We start from the raw sequence: 13,912 nt of genomic DNA on the forward strand, positions 1-13,912 counted from the left end.
GTATAGTGGCGACGATGTCGGGGAGCGGCGGAATAGGGGTTAATACATTTAATTAGTGGCGGCGATGTCGGGAGCGGCAGATTAGGGGTTAATAAGTTTAATATAGTATTTGCGATGCGGGAGGGCCTCGGTTTAGGGGTTAATAGGTAGTTTATGGGTGTTTAGTGTACTTTGTGACAGTTTAGTTATGAGTTTTATGTAAAAGTTTTGTTGCGTAAAACTCATAACTACTGCTGTCAGATTGCGAAACGGATCTTGTCGGTATAGGGTGCAACACAAGCTATTTATGGAAGTCCCATAGCTTGCGGTGCAGCTATACCGACAAGACTTGTAATGGCTGCGGTGCTGTTTTAACGCTGAAATGACCATTTTTTCAGCGTTAAAACATGAGCACACAACTCGTAAACTAGGTGAATGTCTATGAATTGCACATGCTCAGTAGGAACCGGGGGCTCAAAAACTGTACGTATAAAAAGATTGTGCATATTTTGTTAATGGATGTAAATTGGAAAGTTGTTTAAATTTGCATGCTCTATCTGATTCATGAAAGTTAAATTTTTACTTAAGTGTCCCTTATAGTGTTAGCTATGAACAAAATATGAGAAATGGATACAATGTAATTAATATAACAACCTGTTTTTTTCTTTGTAGATGGAGGCTAAATAACTATGAAATTGATCTTAAAAAAGAAGAACATTACAGTATGGTTGGTGGGAACCTTGTTATCAATAATCCACACAAATCGAAGGATGCAGGAACGTATGTTTGCATAGTGTCAAATATTTATGGTACCATCTGGAGTAATGAAGCCACATTAAATTTTGGATGTAAGTGTTATAACAATATTTTTTTTTAAAGTTTGTTTCATGGAAGAATAAAATTGTGTTTTAGAATGATGAAATAATTGTATATACTGATATTTTAACAACATAATCATTCTATCTATATAATGTCTATCTTTATAAAGTCCCCCACAGTGTTTGTCATTACCACCTCTTGTGGAAGTTTATTCCATGTATCAATCACCGTTTCTGTAAAGAAGTGCTTCCTCAAATTACTCCTGAGCTGGAGTTCCTGAGCTCCAGGCATCTGCCCGCATATGGGGGCCGATTTAAAGGGACACTCAGGTCAAATTCAATTTTCATGATTCAGACACAGCATGTCATTTTAAACAACTTTTCAATTAACTTCCATTAAAAAAAATGTGCACAGTCTTTTATATTTACACTTTTTGAGTCACCAGCTCCTACTGAGCATGTGCAAGAATTCACAGACTATACGTAAATGCATTTGTGATTGGCTGATTGCTATCACATGGTACAGGGGGAGTGGAAATATACATAATTTTGAAATGTGTTAGAAAAAAATCTACTACTCATTTGAAATTCAGAGTAAATGCTATTGTATTGTCTTGTTATCTTGCATTTGTTGATTATGCAAATCTACTGTGTTTACTGGTCCTTTAACAAGCACCAAATCTGTCCATCTCCCCCTGTTTCCGTGCGAGCCTCCAGGCTTGCCGGAAACAGGAGTTAAGATGCAGCAGTTCTTAAGACCGCTGCTCTTTAACTGTATCCACCGCCCTTGAGCGGTGGACAGAAATCAACCCGATCCTATATGATCGGGTTGATTGGCACCTCCTGCTAGCAGCCGTGAATGTGAAGGGGGTGGCTTTGCACAAGCAGTTCACCAGAATGCTGTCAGTGGGACCACTTCACTACAATTTTTTTTTTTTAAATTACATTAAAAAAAGGAGTTTTATAGGTACTGGCAGACAGCTGCCAATACCTAAGATGGTGCCACTAGTTAGAACTTTCTGATGTAGACAAATTAGTCCAGTTTATAAAGTTTTTCCTTTTGAATAATGGATGTTCTTGTTTTGGGTTAATTGAGAGATGCAATAATTGCGAGGAAAGTTGTGTGAACCTAATGTACTTTATTTTGTATGCCATTAGATCTTGATACATTCCCTTCTGAAGAGCGATATGAAGTGAAAGTTAAAGAGGGTACTGGAGCTGTCTTAATATGTGATCCTCCGCCACATTTTCCAGGTACTGATTAAGATTATCTTTTGCATATGACCAGCATATATGATCTAAAAAATATTTGGCTAGATTACGAGTTGTGCACTAGGTTAAAAAAGCAGCGTTAAGAGGTCCAAACGCTGCTTTTTAATGCCCGCTGGTATTACGAGTCTTGCAGGTACAGGTGTACCGCTCACTTTTTTGGCCAGACTTGTAAATACTGCAAATACACTTACGTAAATTGCATATCCTCTTTTTTCAATGGGACTTGCATAGCGCCGGTATTACGAGTCTGACAAAAAATGAGCAGTAGACCCTCTCCTGTCGACTGGTACCGCATTTTAAAGTCAGTAGTTAAGAGTTTTACACTACAACGCCGTAGCATAAAACTCTTAACTAAAGTGCTAAAAAGTACACTAACACCCATAAACTACCTATTAACCCCTAAACCGAGGCCCCCCCCACATCGCAAACTCTAAAATAAAAATTTTAACCCCTAATCTGCCGAACCGGACATCGCTGCCACTATAATAAATATATTAACCCCTAAACCGCCGCACTCCGGCATCGCAAACACTAGTTAAATATTATTAACCCCTAATCTGCCGTCCCTAACATCGCCGACACCTACCTACATTTATTAACCCCTAATCTGCCTCCCCCAATGTCGCTGCCACTATATTAAAGTTATTAACCCCTAAATCTAAGTCTAACTCTAACACCCACTAACTTAAATATAATTAAAAGAAATCTAAATAAATATAACTATCATTAACTAAATTATTCCTATTTAAAACTAAATACTTACCTATAAAATAAAACCTAAGCTAGCTACAATATAACTAATAGTTACATTGTAGCTATCTTAGGGTTTATTTTTATTTTACAGGCAAGTTTGTATTTATTTTAACTAGGTAGAATAGTTAATAAATAGTTATTAACTATTTAATAACTACCTAGTTAAATTAAAGACAAATTTACCTGTAAAATAAAACATAACCTAAATTACACTAACACCTAACACTACACTATAATTAAATTAATTCCCTAAATTAAATACAAAAAAATAAAATTAGCTAAAGTACAAAAAAACAAACACTAAATTACAGAAAATAATAAACAATTTACAAGATTTCTAAACTAATTACACTTAATCTAATCACCCTAACAAAATAAAAAGCCTCCCAAAGTAAAAAAAAAAGCCCTACCCTACACTAAATTACAAATAGCCCTTAAAAGGGCCTTTTGCGGGGCATTGCCCCAAAGTAATCAGCTCTTTTACCTCTAAAAAAAAATTACAAATCCCCCCCAACATTAAAACCCACCACCCACACAGCCAACCCTACTCTAAAACCCACCCAATACCCCCTTAAAAAACCTAACACTAACCCCTTGAAGATCACCTTACCGGGAGAAGTCTTCATCCAACCGGGCCGAAGTCCTCAACGAAGCCGGTACAAGTCTTCATCCAAGCCGGGCGAAGTGGTCCTCCAGACAGGCAGAAGTCTTCACCCAGACAGCATCTTCTATCTTCATCCATCCGGGGCGGAGCGGGTCCATCTTCAAGACATCCAACGCGGAGCATCCTCTTCATCCGACGGCTCTTCTGGAATGAAGGTTCCTTTAAATGACATCATCCAAGATGGCGTCCCTTCAATTCCGATTGGCTGATAGAATTCAGCCAATCAGACTTAAGGTAGAAAAAATCTCAGCCAATAGGATTAAGCTTGCATTATATTGGCTGATTGGAACAGCCAATAGAATGCCAGCTCAATCCTATTGGCTGATTGCATCAGCCAATATGATTTTTTCTACCTTAATTCCGATTGGCTGATAGAATTCTATCAGCCAATCGGAATTGAAGGGACGCCATCTTGGATGACGTCATTTAAAGGAACCTTCATTCCAGAAGAGCCGTCGGATGAAGAGGATGCTCTGCGTCGGATGTCTTAAAGATGGACCCGCTCCGCGCCGGATGGATGAAGATAGAAGATGCTGTCTGGATGAAGACTTCTGCCCGTCTGGAGGACCACTTCACCCGACTTGGATGAAGACTTGTACCGGCTTCGTTGAGGACTTCGGCCCGGTTGGATGAAGACTTCTCCCGGTAAGGTGATCTTCAAGGGGTTAGTGTTAGTTTTTTTTAAGGGGGTATTGGGTGGGTTTTAGAGTAGGGTTGGTTGTGTGGGTGGTGGGTTTTAATGTTGGGGGGGATTTGTAATTTTTTTTACAGGTAAAAGAGCTGATTACTTTGGGGCAATGTCCTGTAAAATGCCCTTTTAAGGGCTATTTGTAATTTAGTGTAGGTTAGGGATTTTTTTATTTTGGGGGTCTTTTTTATTTTGTTAGGGGGATTAGATTAGGTGTAATTAGTTTAAAAATCTTGTAATTTGTTTATTATTTTCTGTAATTTAGTGGGAGGGTTTGTACTTTAGATAAGTTAATTTAATTGTATTTAATTGTATTTAATTTATGGAAATAATTTAATTATAGTGTAGTGTTAGGTGTAATTGTAACTTAGGTTAGGTTTTATTTTACAGGTACTTTTGTATTTATTTTATCTAGGTAGTTATTAAATAGTTAATAACTATTGTACCTATTTAAAATAAATACAAAGTTGCCTGTAAACTAAAAATAAACCCTAAGATAGATACAATGTAACTATTTAGATAGACCCTAAGATAGATACAATGTAAGTATTTAGTTTTAAATAGGAATCATTTAGTTAATGATAGTAATTTTTATTTCGATTTCTTTTAATTATATTTAAGTTAGGGGGTGTTAGGTTTAGGGTTAGACTTAGGTTTAGGGGTTAATAACTTCAATATAGTGGCCGCGACGTTGGGGGCGGCAGATTAGGGGTTAATAAATGTAGGTAGGTGTTGGCTATGTTAGGGCCGGCAGAGTGGGGTTAATAATATTTAACTAATGTTTGTGAGGCGGGAGTGCGGCGGTTTAGGGGTTAATATGTTTATTATAGTAGCGGCGACGTTGGGGGCGGCAGATTAGGGGGTTAAAAAGTATAGGTAGGTTGCGGCGACATTGGGTGAAGGCAGATTAGGGGTTAATAAATATAATCTAGGTGTCTGCGATGTTGGGGGCAGCAGATTAGGGGTTCATAAGTATAATGTAGGTGGCGGCGGTGTCCGGAGCGGCAGATTAGGGGTTAATAATTATAATGTAGGTTTCGGCTATGTCGGGGCAGCAGATTAGGGGTTAATAAGTGTAAGATTAGGGGTGTTTAGACTCGGGGTTCATGTTAGAGTGTTAGGTGTAGACATAAAATGTATTTCCCCATAGGAATTAATGGGTCTGCGTTAAGGAGTTTTACACTGCTTTTTTGCAGGTGTTAGACTTTTTTTCAGCCAGCTCTCCCCGTTGATTTGTATGGGGAAATCGTGCACGAGCACGTTACACCAGCTCACCGCTAACGTAAGCAGCGCTGGTATTGGAGTGCGGTAATAAGCAAAATTTTGCTCAACGCTCACTTCTTGACTGGTTTGTAAAAACCCGTAATACCAGCGCTGTCTGTAAGTGAGTGGTGAGCATAAACTGCTCGTTAGCACCGCACAGCCTCTAACGCAAAACTCGTAATCTAGGTGATTATTTTTTCTAAAGTATCACAAAATATTGTAATAACTGAAATTAAATTTGGGTTGAACTGAGTATGAATAAACATTCAGTGCTAATAACTGATTTTCAGATGTGTATCAGTTTTGAATGCATACATTTGTACTTTAGTTGCTGTCAATCTGCAAGTAAAAAAACAAAACAAAAAACAATAGCGAAACTGCATCAGCAGTGCTGAGGTAATGCTTTGCCTTTGCTGTGATCTCATGAGATTTCATTTTTCTTTCATAATTTAAGTAGAACATACCATTTTAAACAACTTTCTAGTTTACTTTTATTATCAAATTTGCTTAATTCTGTTAGTATCATTTGTTGAAGGAGCAGCAATGCACTACTGGTTTCTAATTGAACACATGGTTGAGAAGTAAATTGGAAAGTTGTTTAAAATTGTCTAAATCACAAATATCTAATTATGAATTTACTGTCCCTTTAAACTGAATAGAAAAATAACATGACTGTGCCTGCACATGCCAGATGCACACTCCCTAGCAAATCCTGGGACAAGCATCTTAACTGGCTGCTTAGAGTCTCTTTACAGCAGGGTGGGAATACTTTGAGTAATAAATTTGAGGTAAAATATCTTCTTTTTTACATAGAGATTTTCAGGTGATATTTTCTAATCCGCTTTTTACATCTATGCTACATCACTTTCTTGTGCTTCAACATTTGGGTATCATGTCCCTTTAATTTGGCAAACATATATACATATAAATATATATATATAAATATATATATATATATATATATATATATGTATACACTTTATCACATTGTATCAACCTTTAGTTTGTGATTTCATACTTTTACACCTTTATTGTCTAAATGTACTCATTACCATGAAAAAAAATCACTTAAAAAATTCATTTTGGTTTTCATTAAAGCTGATTTTGAATTTTGCCTTTAAAAAAATTTATCTAACCCCTCCTCCCCCCTAATGCAGGCCAGATTAATTACAGACTAAGGGGTAGATTTATAAATGTGCGGGCGGACATCGATAAATGCAGGCAGCATACGCCGCCCCTGCAGATTTGGGGACAGTCGGCCACTAGCAGGGGGTGTCAATTAACACCCGCCCCTGTCCGCCGCCTCAGAGGTGGCGGACGAGTTAAGATGCAGATTTCTTAAAACTGCTGCTTTTTAACTCCTGTTTCCGGCGAACCTGAAGTCTTTCGCGGAAATAGGTGAATACGGGGCTTGATAAATCGGCCCCTAAGCATAGAATCATAGGCTCACAATTATCATTGCACAAGGGAAGAACTAAATTTTGGATTTTTATTTAAAAAAGAAATGAATATAAATTGTAGTCTAAATTAACTTGACCAATGAATAAGAAAAAAATATATATATTATCAGGATCAATAAAGGTTGGGTAAATTGTGCTAATTTAAGAACTAGTACAAAAAATAAAAAAGAACTAAGTTACAAAAAATCAAAAAATATTTACAAACATTAGAAAAATATTACAACAATTTTAAACTAATTACACCTACTCTAAGCCCCCTAATAAAATAACAAAGCCCCCCAAAATAAAAAAATGCCCTACCCTATTCTAAAATTAAAATAGAAAAGCTCTTTTACCTTACCAGCCCTGAAAAGGGCCCTTTGCGGGGCATGTCCCAAAGAATTCAGCTCTTTTGCCTGTAAAAAAACCCATACAATACCCCCCCCCCAACATTACAACCCACCACCCACATACCCCTAATCTAACCCAAACCCCCCTTAAATAAACCTAACACTAAGCCCCTGAAGATCTCCCTACCTTGTCTTCACCACACCGGGTCCCGATCTGTCCAGAAGAGCCTCCGATGTCTTGATCCAAGCCCAAGCGGGGGGCTGAAGAGTGACGTCCATCCTCGGGCTGAAGTCTGGATCCAAGCAGCGGCTGAAGAAATCCATCATCGGGCTGAAGTCTTGATCCAAGCGTGCGCTGAAGAAGTCCATAATCGGGATGAAGTCTTCTATGAAGCAGCATCTTCAATCTTCTTTCTTCCAGAGCCATCATCTTCCAGCCGACGCGGAACATCCTCTTCTACCGATGCCTACTCGCCGAATGACGGTTCCATTAAATGACGTCATCCAAGATGGCGTCCGTCGAATTCCGATTGGCTGATAGGATTCTATCAGCCAATCGGAATTAAGGTAGGAAAACCTATCGGAACAGCCAATAGAATGCAAGCTCAATCTGATTGGCTGATCGGATCAGCCAATCGGATTGAACTTGAATCTGATTGGCTGATTCCATCAGCCAATCAGAATTTTCCTACCTTAATTCTGATTGGCTGATAGAATCCTATCAGCCAATTGGAATTCGACAGACACCATCTTGGATGACGTCATTTAAAGGAACCGTCATTCGGCGAGTAGGCGTCGGTAGAAGAGGATGTTCCATGTCGGCTGGAAGATGATGGCTCCGGAAGAAGAAGATTGAAGATGCTGCTTCATAGAAGACTTCATCCTGATTATGGACTTCTTCAGCGCACGCTTGGATCAAGACTTCAGCCCGATGATGGATTTCTTCAGCCGCTGCTTGGATCCAGACTTCAGCCCGAGGATGGACGTCACTCTTCAGCCCCCCGTTTGGGCTTGGATCAAGACATCGGAGGCTCTTCTGGACAGATCGGGACCCGGTGTGGTGAAGACAAGGTAGGGAGATCTTCAGGGGCTTAGTGTTAGGTTTATTTAAGGGGGGTTTGGGTTAGATTAGGGGTATGTGGGTGGTGGGTTGTAATGTTGGGGGGAGTATTGTATGTTTGTTTTTTTTACAGGCAAAAGAGCTGAATTCTTTGGGGCATGCCCCACAAAGGGCCCTTTTCAGGGCTGGTAAGGTAAAAGAGCTTTTCTATTTTAATTTTAGAATAGGGTAGGGCATTTTTTTATTTTGGGGGGCTTTGTTATTTTATTAGGGGGCTTAGAGTAGGTGTAATTAGTTTAAAATTGTTGTAATATTTTTCTAATGTTTGTAAATATTTTTTTATTTTTTGTAACTTAGTTCTTTTTTATTTTTTGTACTTTAGTTAGTTTATTTAATTGTATTTATTTGTAGGTATTGTATTTAATTTATTTATTGATAGTGTAGTGTTAGGTTTAATTGTAGATAATTGTAGGTAGTTTATTTAATTTATTTATTGATAGTGTAGTGTTAGGTTTAATTGTAACTTAGGTTAGGATTTATTTTACAGGTAATTTTGTAATTATTTTAACTAGGTAACTATTAAATAGTTATTAACTATTTAATAGCTATTGTACCTGGTTAAAATAATTACAAAGTTGCCTGTAAAATAAATATTAATCCTAAAATAGCTACAATATAATTATAATTTATATTGTAGCTATATTAGGGTTTATTTTACAGGTAAGTATTTAGATTTAAATAGGAATAATTTATTTAATAAGAGTTAATTTACTTCGTTAGAATAAAATTATATTTAACTTAGGGGGGTGTTAGGGTTAGGGTTAGAATTAGCTTTAGGGGTTAAAAAATTTATTAGAGTAGTGGTGAGCTCCGATCGGCAGATTAGGGGTTAATACTTGAAGTTAGGTGTCGGCGATGTTAGGGAGGGCAGATTAGGGGTTAATACTATTTATTATAGGGTTATTGAGGCGGGAGTGAGGCGGATTAGGGGTTAATAACTTTATTATAATAGCGGCGCAGTCCGGTCTGCAGATTAGGGGTTAATAAGTGTAGGTAGGTAGCGGCGATGTTGGGGGCGGCATATTAGGGGTTAATAAATATAATATAGGGGTCGGCGGTGTTAGGGGCACCAGATTAGGGGTTCATAGGGATAACGTAGGTGGCAGTGGTGTGCGGTCGGCAGATTAGGGGTTAAAAAAATTTAATAGAGTGGCGGCGATGTGGGGGGACCTCGGTTTAGGGGTACATAGGTAGTTTATGGGTGTTAGTGTACTTTAGAGCACAGTAGTTAAGAGCTCTATAAACCGGCGTTAGCCCAGAAAGCTCTTAACTACTGACTTTTTTCTGCGGCTGGAGTTTTGTCGTTAGATTTCTAACGCTCACTTCAGCCACGACTCCAAATACCGGCGTTAGAAAGATCCCATTGAAAAGATAGGATACGCAAATGTCGTAGGTGGATCTGCGGTATGGAAAAGTCGCGGCTGCAAAGTGAGTGTTAGACCCTTTCCTGACTGACTCCAAATACCAGAGGGCGGTAAAAACCAGCGTTAGGAGCCTCTAACGCTGGTTTTGACGGCTACCGCCCAACTCTAAATCTAGCCGTTAGTTTTTTGGGTTTTTTTCTACACTTTTTCTCTCCATTGACTTCTATGGGGGAATATGTGAATGTCCATGCGATATTCTAACTTCGGATTTTTCCTTGGGTTACCACAAGATTGAAAACAGTTTGCTTTCAACTCGATGTGCGCAAAAACTTACTAGCGCAATTAACATTAAAGCAGGAGCGTTAATTTGTGCACCACTTGTAATCTGGCCCATAATGTCATGGGTTTGGGGAGTTCATTCTGCATTTGGTACCACTGCTTATGTAAATGTTACATGGGTTTTGGTAGCTACTGTATATATAGGACTGCTTGTTTAATATGGTTACTTACACATTTATTTAATGGTTAAAAGTCTGTACATATATTCAGTTTTTCCAGGAAGTTGTTAGTTGGTGACATAATATTTTTAAATATTTTCATTTTCATATAAATTAATCAATATATCTGATTTTTTTTGGAAAGCAATATATAGCTGAAGAAAAAATGATACCATACAATACTGTGCACTAAAAGATAGATGGATATGGAACAATATTAATAGGAGATTGTCTTCGTACATGGGGGCCGATTTAACATTGTGTGGGCAGAAATGATCTGCTGTAGCGGATCATGTCCGCCGCACATCGATAAATTCCGACAGCATACACTGTCGGCATATATCATTACACAAGCATTTCTCGTGAAATGCTTGTGCAATACCGCCCTCTGCACATTCGCAGCCAATCGGCTGCTAGCAGGGGTTTGACAATCATACCGATCGTATCTGATCGGCATGATTGGTGTCCGCCACTTCAGAGGTGGCGGACAAGTTAAGGAGCAGCGGTCTTAAGACCACTGCTTCTTAATTCTTGTTTCCGGCGAGCCTGAAAGCTCGCGCGGAAATAGCTGTATACGGGGCATGATAAATCGGCCCAAATGATGTAGAGCTACTAGCTCTAAGTGATGTCCTCAGTACAAATTGATTTAAGACTGTAATGATTTGTAGGGGTTCCAATATTTATTGACAAAAATAAATGTCAATAGTAGTCAGTCACTCTTGGGTCCCAACAGTTTTCAGAGAAAAACAACTGCAAACCTCCTTCCTTAGCAGCCGTAATACCAGCAGCTGTAAGAAGGGTCCGGTGCAATTTGTACAGGTCTCAGTATGCCTACCCCTCCTTATGACATATAACTGTGCCTCTCTGACTCTGACATACGTTTCACCTTTCAGCTTTTTCAAGGATGTCAGTTGTTGAGTGGAACACAAAATATTTGAAACACTTTAATAAAGGTTGTTGATTTGCTGGTAATATAATGGTATTAAAAGTGTAATTTCAGACATGCTCATTTTGAACAATGGACATTATGTTTTTTTTGTAGTGATATCTACTTATTACTGTTGATGGTTCAAACCCATTCCAATACATTTGGCAACCTAATGGTGACCCATTTATCTAACACTTTTTTAATGTAGACATTCATTGAAATCTTTTATTTTTGTCTTGTTTTCAGCCAGAAAAGGGTACTTTTTCTCTTGCAAGGTGTATCCAGTCCACGGATTCATCCTTACTTGTGGGATATTCTCATTCCCTACAGGAAGTGGCAAAGAGAGCACACAGCAAAGCTGTCCATAAAGCTCCCCCTCTGGCTCCGCCCCCCAGTCATTCTCTTTGCCTCTCTAACAAGTAGCATCTCCACGGGAGGGTAAAGTGAATGTGGTGTTAGATTTGTAGTTTTTATATCTTCAATCAAAAGTTTGTTATTTTTAAATAGTGCCGGTTTGTACTATTTACTCTCTGGCAGAAAGTGATGAAAAATTCTGCTGAGAGGAAAATGATTTTAGCATGTTGTAACTAAAATCCACTGCTGTTCCCACATAGGACTGAGGAGTACCAGAAAACTTCAGTTGGGGGGAACAGTTTGCAGGCTTAACTGCTATAAGGTATGTTCAGTCATCTTTTTCTAGTCAAGACTTAGTAATGCTAGAAGACTGACAAGACTCCCCATGTGGGGAAGGTAAGCCATATTCTGAGATTCAATATAGAAGGAAGGCTTAATTAACAGGGCTCAAAGACTGGTGGACACTGTTAAAGGGCAATCGATTATTTTATAGTGAAAATATAATCATTATACAAAGTTTTATTACGATTTGGGGTGTTTTTATGGGGTTTTAGTCCACATGGCAGAATTTTAGACACCTATTTAGGGTTTTGAAGGCCCCACAACTCCGGAGTGGAGAGGGAGGGGGCCTAAATTTCACACCTCAGTTGCGCAGTTGATATTGCAGACAGCTTCATGCAGCTTCACGTGGAGGGTCCAAAGACTACTTGAGGACTTCATAGAGGCTTATTTTCCATCAAACTAATCCCCAGGGGCAGGTAGTGCCACAGCAGATTGCTGTGGCACGGTGCTGTAGTTTGCTAACCGGTTGTCAGCTTTAGGTTGCTCCTGTTTGGGCATTAGGGGTTAATTGACTTGAAATTCGCTGTGCAATCATTCCAAAGCATTAGGATTGTGTGGTAAAAATTTCAGAAAGATTGGATCATTTTTTAAGATTTAGTAAAAAAGTGTGCGCTTTTTATTATTTAAAGGCACAGTACCGTTTTTTCTCAAATTGTATATTTCAGTATTTGAGTGCTGTCTAGTCTGTTTAACATGTCTGAGCCTACAGATAGACGTTGCTCTATGTGTTTAGTAGCCATGGTGGAACCCCCTTTACATTTGTGTTTTAAGTTTGCTAATGTATCTATGCATTTTAAAGATAATGTTGTTTCACTTAAAAATGTAGCCCAAGATGATTCTTTGACAGAAGGTAACGAGGATAGCCCACCTTCCTCTCCCCATGTGTCGACACCAGTTATGCCCGCGCAAGCGATGCCTAGTACCTCAAGCGCATTGGCCCCTATTACATTACAACAATTAGCAGCAGTCATGGATAATTCCCTTGCGGCATTTTTATCCAAACTGCCAGTTTTTCCTAAAAAGCGTGATAGCTCGGTTTTAAGAACAGAGTATGAGCAATCAGAAGCTTTGGAGGGTTTATCTGTTGTACCCTCACAACACTCTGAAGTGACGGTGAGGGATGTGCTGTCCGAGGGAGAAATTTCTGACTCAGGAAAGGTTTCTCAGCGGGCAGAATCAGATTCCTTAGCATTTAAATTTAAGCTGGAACACCTCCACGTGCTGCTTAAGGAGGTATTAGCTATGCTGGATGATTGCGACCCCATGGTGGTCCCAGAGAAATTGTGTAAAATGGACAAATATCTAGAAGTCCCTGTATACACTGATGCGTTTCCGATCCCGAAGAGGGTGGCGGATATTGTGGATAGGGAGTGGGAGAGACCAGGTGTACCCTTTGTTCTCCCCCCTATCTTTAAGAAAATGTTCCCCATAACTGATCCCAGGCAGGACGCATGGCAGACGGTCCCTTAGGTAGAGGGGGCAGTTTCAACACTAGCCAAGTGCACAACCATACCAATTCAAGACAGTTGTGCTTTCAAAGATCCTATGGATAAAAAATTAGAAGGTTTACTAAAGAAAATATTTGTTCAACAAGGTTTCCTTCTCCAACCTATTGCCTGCATTATTCCTGTAACTACTGCAGCGGCTTTCTGATTGAGGCGCTGGAGGAGTCGCTCCAGACGGAGACCTCATATGACGAAATCATGGATAGAATTAAGGCTCTAAAGTTGGCTAATTCTTTTATCACAGATGCCGCTTTGCAATTAGCTAAGTTAGCGGCGAAAAATTCTGGTTTTGCCATCATGGCGCGCAGAGCGCTTTGGCTTAAATCATGGTCGGCCGATGTGTCGTCTAAAACAAAGTTACTGAATATTCCTTTTAAGGGAAAGACCCTTTTCGGGCCCGAGTTGAAAGAGATTATTTCGGATATCACTGGGGGAAAGGGCAATGCCCTCCCACAAGATAGGCCTTTTAAGGCTAAAAACAAGGCTAATTTTCGTTCCTTTCGCAACTTCAGGAGCGGTCCTGCTTCAACCTTTGCATCCACAAAGCAAGAGGGTAACTCTTCACAGCCCAAGGCA

General features: G+C 39.2%; 1 protein-coding gene across 1 annotated transcript in view; it reads left to right on the top strand.

Annotated features, from left to right (window-relative positions):
- CNTN1 (contactin 1) overlaps positions 1-13,912 on the top strand; it is a 542,533-nt gene that overhangs the window by 369,733 nt on the left and 158,888 nt on the right. The window contains exons 5-6 of the mRNA XM_053716725.1: positions 652-827; positions 1,956-2,051. Coding sequence (XP_053572700.1) covers positions 652-827; positions 1,956-2,051 — 272 coding nt within the window. The remainder of the gene's footprint in view (positions 1-651; positions 828-1,955; positions 2,052-13,912) is intronic.

Source organism: Bombina bombina, chromosome 6, assembly GCF_027579735.1.
Source record: "Bombina bombina isolate aBomBom1 chromosome 6, aBomBom1.pri, whole genome shotgun sequence".
Taxonomy (NCBI): Eukaryota; Metazoa; Chordata; class Amphibia; order Anura; family Bombinatoridae; genus Bombina; species Bombina bombina.